General features: G+C 42.5%; 1 protein-coding gene across 1 annotated transcript in view; it reads left to right on the top strand.

Moving 5' to 3' along the window:
- The first annotated feature begins 3,093 nt into the window (after positions 1-3,093).
- The window catches only part of LOC107680483 (zinc finger protein 507-like), a 21,513-nt gene continuing 17,892 nt past the window's right edge, over positions 3,094-6,714 (top strand). Inside the window, exon 1 of the mRNA XM_016476370.1 lies at positions 3,094-3,241. Coding sequence (XP_016331856.1) covers positions 3,094-3,241 — 148 coding nt within the window. The remainder of the gene's footprint in view (positions 3,242-6,714) is intronic.

Consider the following 6,714-nt stretch of genomic DNA (forward strand, 5'->3'; position numbering starts at 1 on the left):
GGATCCGCGCCAAAACAATCGGTCCGAGATCGCCTGAACGAGGTGGTCTCGGCTCGATTGAAAACGAACTCTGGAGCGGTTCGGTTGTAGTGAGAAAGCAATCCGATCCAATGGACCAACGAACCAGGCTATATCACAATTTATGATGGGTAATTACGTAAGTTCCGTGAAAAGCATTAGCTTTGTTGTTTTGCTAATACTTCAAAATGAACCTGTGAATGTCTGTGGGTGAGCACGTCTTTGCCATTCAAAAATCAAAGCGCAATTTTTTATTTTATAATGCCGTCTTATTGCTCTTCTTTTTAGTATGTGCATTTTAAAAATGTTTTCCTAATCAATCCTAGACTCCTGCTCAAAATGATAAATTATTATAAGGACATGCTACAAAAAAACAACAACAATAAGCCCGCGAAGCTGTTATCGTTCCATCCTGAACAGTTTACTCGCGCATGACTTGTATTAACAAATTTGGTCCGTTTAGAAACTTTCCCATGTGAAAGCGAACCGCACCAAGAATAAAAAGCAACATTGTATTAATTTAATCCCTGTTTTGGAACAAAGCAATCGATCTACAGGTGTGAAAGCACCCTTAAATGCATAATGCATGGCGAATGACCTGCACGTTTATTTACTGTAGCTTGGTTCGGATAGATTCAGTCGCCCCATATATATTTTTTACACCCCAGCCCTCCCTAGACGTCATTTCGAAACATTTAATCATACATCAATGCTATTTCTTTACTCCATCACAGCTCTTTGGTGAATTTGGCCAGGAGCTGCAAGAACAACTTGTATTTCCTCGCACATCATCCAACAAACACAACTGTCACATTTAGGCTGCCATCAATATCTACTCCCCAGCATGCGTGTCATCTGGAAAACATACAGAGGAGTCAGACAAATAAACACAACAACCTGGAGTCATTTGAAAGGATTTGTGGTTGGAGGATTGTGGGGGGCTGCACAATGCCACATCTGACCTGTGGCAATAAGTGCGTTAGTCAACTATGAGTCATGTCAAAACATAGGCCTACTTAATGTATCAAAGATATGAAACACTTTGACAGCTGCTATGGAGAGCAGAGGACTGAAATGGTTTTCAAACAAAACATGCTGTTTTCCTCCCCCCACTTCCTCCCCACGCACAATAGCTTGCACCAATGGACTTATGTTCATAAACAGTTTATGATGAAATGCCGTAGCACTTAATTAAAACAATAAATCCAAAGTGTGCATTAGTGGCCCCCTCCTCTCGCCTCATTGACCTCAGCTGTGTCCATTCTGGAACCGTGCATCACCGGGGCCGGGTGAGTCTGGAGACCAAATCTTATTCCGTGTGCCCTGAAATGATGCCACAAATGTGTTCTTATTACTCTCTCGCTTTCTCTCTCTTTTGGAGATAATTTAATTCATATTTCACTTGTAGCACAAGGGATATGTGACAGAGGCCTAATCACACACACAATAGAACAAAGGGTTGCTGTTTGGAGAGCAGACTAAATTCTCTTTGGATGTGATGCACTGGCTATTTATCCATTTAGCACCGCATTATGAAAAGCTATTTTGGATTGCATAAAAGGGTGCACACTTTTTATTATGATTTTGCTCACATAATTACTTTTTAAAGTGAGTCTAACTGTTAACTGTTTCCAGTACTGCAAAGCTTGCGTGAACTTTCTGGCAAATCTGTAAGACTGCTGACCTGCTCACAGGCAGAATGACACTCTGATTTCAGCTTGAGGGTTGGTGCCATCCATCACACCTGTTCACATTCACAGTTAACTTATACAACTGAGAAATGAACCTGTGAACCAATGCAAGTGCTTTGATTTTTTACGCTGACATTTTTTAAACCCATATTTTGCACTTCATTATTTTTACTTCAATGCGTTTGCTGTACGTGACGTGGATGGGTTTGTATGCCATCCTGATCTACTGTCCTGTTGAACGTTAAATGTTTGTTTTTTAAAAAGACCTTTTAAATGTTCTCCACTGTGGCTAACTATATTTAATTTCATCTCCTTCCAAGCATATTAATAAAGCAATGTTTGGCTTTGAATTCTGTCTGTGAAAATGTCACAACCATTGGAGGTTTTGCCACAGCACAAGCTGATCTAGCAGGTAGTATCACACCTTTTTTCAAGTCTAATACATTGTAGTGTCTGTTATGACAACCAGATGAATGCAAATCTCTCATGTAGTGAACAGTAAAAAAAATGCTACAATTATTTTCCTTCTGATACGCAAGATAGTCTGACATAATTTTCTTAACAGGAATCTTTTTTTTCCTCCTGCAGACTGATCCACTGTAGTTTTGAAATTATATATATATTTTTTTTTCTGGATGCCTTTTCCCTGGCACAAAGAAAAAGAACGAGACAAATGCCTGATCTGACCCGAGTAGTTGAACACCACATCTTGATGCCATTATATGCAGTGTACACATTTCCTAGGTTATGTCATGAGTTTGTTTGGTAATCAAATGGACAATGAAGATGAAGTCCCAACAGACTTTAATAATCCACAAGGCAGAATCCACAAAGAGAACCAGTCCAACACAACTCTACATGTACTAAAGACCTGACATTGAACTCAAACTGAACAGAATTTAAATAGTGAAGATAACGAGACACACAACTGAAGTGATAAAATCAAATGAATAACCATGACAATAAAAATGAGTGAGAAACAGTGCAAAACACAGAGTCCATGAGGGTGTGACAGATTGCCCCCCTCCCCCTCCCGAAAGGTGCGACTTCGCGCCTTAAAGAGAGAGATGAGGCAGCGAGGAGGATGAGGAGATGGCGAAGGAGGACAAGGGAGGAGCCTTGAGCAGGAGGAGCCAGGTGGCACTCCAGAGTCCAGCCAGGGCTGATGCCCATGGCGGAGTCAATGAAGGGAGGAGCCATGGTGTAGGTAATGCTGACGATGCCAGGGGGCCGACTGATGGGGACAACGGTGATGGAAGAGCCCACGGCGGAGCCGGAGCGACTGAGGACGAAGGAGGAGCCGTAGGGAAAGAGGAGCCCAACGGAGCCAGTGGAATCCCGTAGAGTTGGAGAGTTGGCAACTGACCAAGGCGGAGCCAGAGGGATGAGGAAACCCCGTGGAGCCAGTGGGATGATGGGCCATGGTGGAGATGAAGGAGCTAGGAGTACAAGACTTTCAGGGGACCTTCACGCCAAGGTAGAGATGGAGACTGGAAGCCCCGAGTCGAGACAAGACTCCAGGATGCTGCTGAGTAGGGAGGTTGGGAGGGAACACAGGGGGCTCAGGACATTCAGGGCTTGATGGAACCAGCAGGAAGACAGATAATACAGTGCAATACATAAAATTATCCACTTCAACATGATCCAAAATTCTTCCAGAGGACAGATGTATGTAGCTTATCCTCAACAGCGGGAGTGTGGGCGGGGCTTCTTTCCATCCCCTTGTACTACGCTACTACTCCCTCCGGCACGTGCGGTGTTGTCGGCTCACATACCTGGTCAGAAGCATTAATCGGTGCAGCTGGGTGGGCTCTGGGTTGGGAGTGGGGCTGGCATTATCATAAACAGTGCAGGTTGATCCACTTGAAACCAGCACCCACTCTACATAGTCAGCAAAGCTCCCTCAAAGACCCTCCCCTGACAAATGTGCTCGTGTGGTGGTATTCAGGCCAGTGGGCAAGAACGAGCAAAGCCAGTCATCCGGTAAGGTGGACTGATGTGCGAGATCCAGGAATTCATCCACATGCTCCTCAGGGAGCGATTTCTCACTCAAGACAGAGCAGGTTAACAGCGGCAAAGTGATTCATAGACAAAAAAAAAAAAAACACTGACAAACCAATAATAAAACGAGATTTAGGCACACTTGTTTACTTCCTTTCAGTCAGGTCTTCTGTCACAAGTTTGTAAAGAAATAGTGAAGATAACGAGACACACACATCTGAACATAAATCAAATAAATAAACATGACAAGTAATGGGAGCAGAAAGCAGTGCAAAACACAGAGTCCATGAGGTTGTGACAGGTTAAGTATGACACAATGAGTTGAGACCTTCTTTCCTTTTAACTTATAAAGCAATTTATATTTATCTATGAAATATGCTAATTTGTTAAACTACTTAGTATATTTCATTTCTACTCTGTATTTGGCATACACTTAATTTTGGTTCCTTGAATCTGATTGGTTGTTTCAAGAGCACTGATAGGATAGTTTTACAATAATGAAATTTTATGCATTTATATCCCAAATTCTGTGTAGTAGTGATGAGGGCTGTTCGGTGACTCTTTCTGTACAATAAACAGTTGCATTGTTAGCTATGAGAGAGTCACTAAAACATTCATTCAAAAAACTATCTGCAGCTGAATTCACATACTGTCTGAGTAGGTACTACATTTGAACATGAACTTTGTGACCATTAAAACAAGGGTATTCTATATTGAATGGATGTATGAAAAGCAGTTTCACAAACTGGGTCATCCAGGACAAATGCTTCCACACTTGTGATTCTATTGGCTGAAAGGGCTCTCTCTTATTGTGTTTTTTATACACACTTGACTTGTTATATAATGTATGTCATCTTAAAGGGTTAGTTCACCCAAAAATGAAAATTAGCCCATGAATAACTCACCCTCAAGGCATCCTAGGTGTATATGACTTTCTTCTTTCAGACGAATCCAGTCGGAGTTATATTAAAAATTGACTTTGATCTTCTAAGCTGTTTAATGGCAGTCAGCGGGTGTTGCAGTTCATCAGTCCAAAAGAAGTGAAATAAAGCGCATCCATCCATAATAAAAAGTGCCTCACATGGCTCCGGGGGGTGAACAAAGGCCTCCTGTAGCGAATCGATGCGTTTTTGTAAGAAAAATATCCATATTCAAAACATGATAATAACTTTAATCTGTGTATCAATAAAGGAACGGATAGATTTCCTGACCTGCAGTATCCTGATATCTACAACTACCTCATCAACTTTCCCTCCTAACATTGCTCCGGAGACTCTTTAAAAGCCTACAAAAGCCTGGAGGGGTACAAATGGACGCAATCTGATTTTTTGATGAATATTCGACCTGCTATGTCGTCACTGGAAGGGTAAGTCAAATATGTTGTTAGCTAACGTAATCGACCCTAGCTGTCCTTGTAGATAGCCAGCATAGCTGTATCACTGTGAGTACAGTAGATATCATAAATGTCATGAAATCTTACCCGTTTAATCCCAATATATATATATATATATATATATAATGTAAAATGTTTTTTTCTCTATTTTGCAATAAAAGACGGCTTCCCTTATTGATCACGTCTCGGGTAGATTGCATGTTTTCTTGCACGGCTGGATGTTGGGCTCATGAAAAATAATCACGTAGTTTGTATTTGCCAAAACTGATTTACTGAAGTCAAAACACGGACGGAATTGGCGTCAGCGCGAGCGCCGCTTAATTGTGAAGTGGGAGCGACCAGCCTGCGGAGGATTCTGCAGCCTTCCTCAAACAGTTATGTTCAGGATTTTCTGATTTACTTAACGAATACTGTGTGAGGGGGCAAGAAACGGGCCAAGGGAGGTCACGTACGGGACACATAAATTAAGCCCAATATACGGGACGGTTGGCAACCCTAGCTTTCCCCTGCCTGTTCTGGCATCCTGGCGCACAGCAGCTGTCCACCATGTTGAAATAGTAAGGTTTGTAAGGTCTAAATAGTCTGGTTTTAAATTATTGTTGTATAACTGTCGATACCAATGCTACAGCTGCTCTAGCGCTCTCTTGATTGCCTGCCAAAATGGTGAGTTTAGATTGCGTGTCGTCAACCTCTGGAGCTCTATTGAATGCGCTGAGGGCCCAACTTCCTTTGGCAGTCTCGAAATATGAAGCTTTGAAAGCCATGCATCATGACATCTGCAGTGATTACAAAAGATTTATTAAAGGGGTCCTATTATGCTTTTTCACTTTTTCAACTTTAGTTAGTCTGTAGGCTAATGTTGCTGTTTGAGCTTAAAAAAAGATCTGCAAAGTTACAAAGCTCAAAGTCCAATTCAAAAGGAGATATTTTATTTAACAGAAATCACTTTTCAAAAACAAAGAACGACTCGTTTGGACTACAACGCATATTTTCCGGGATTTGTGATATCACAAATATCGACGAATGGGAACATATTTTCCGGGATTTGTGAAATCACAAATACCGATGAATGGGACGAGACCTGGTTGAGCCGCACTAGAGAAGGCAACGAGTGTTATCACTATGTCGGAGACACGCTAGCTTTCCCAAGGCAGACGAACTTAGAGTGGTTACAATCATCCGCATTTAAATCATGCTCAAATTTATTTGATATTGAAGCAATATTTACACTGAAGCTCGCAGGCGGCTATGGTAAGGGGCATGACGTTTCCCGACCAGGCACCGAGTGCTGCCAATCACAACACGCACTGGCCCAGCGAACCAATCACAACACACACTGGCCCAGCTAACCAATCACAGCACACACTGGCCCAGCTAACCAATCACAACACACACCACACACTGGCCCAGCTAACCAATCACAACACACACCACACACTGGCCCAGCTAACCAATCACAACACACACCACACACTGGCCCAGCTAACCAATCACAACACACACCACACACTGGCCCAGCTAACCAATCACAACACACACCACACACTGGCCCAGCTAACCAATCACAACACACACCACACACTGGCCCAGCTAACCAATCACAGCACACAC

Source organism: Sinocyclocheilus anshuiensis, unplaced genomic scaffold, assembly GCF_001515605.1.
Source record: "Sinocyclocheilus anshuiensis isolate Anshui unplaced genomic scaffold, SAMN03320099.WGS_v1.1 scaffold1496, whole genome shotgun sequence".
Lineage (NCBI taxonomy): Eukaryota > Metazoa > Chordata > Actinopteri > Cypriniformes > Cyprinidae > Sinocyclocheilus > Sinocyclocheilus anshuiensis.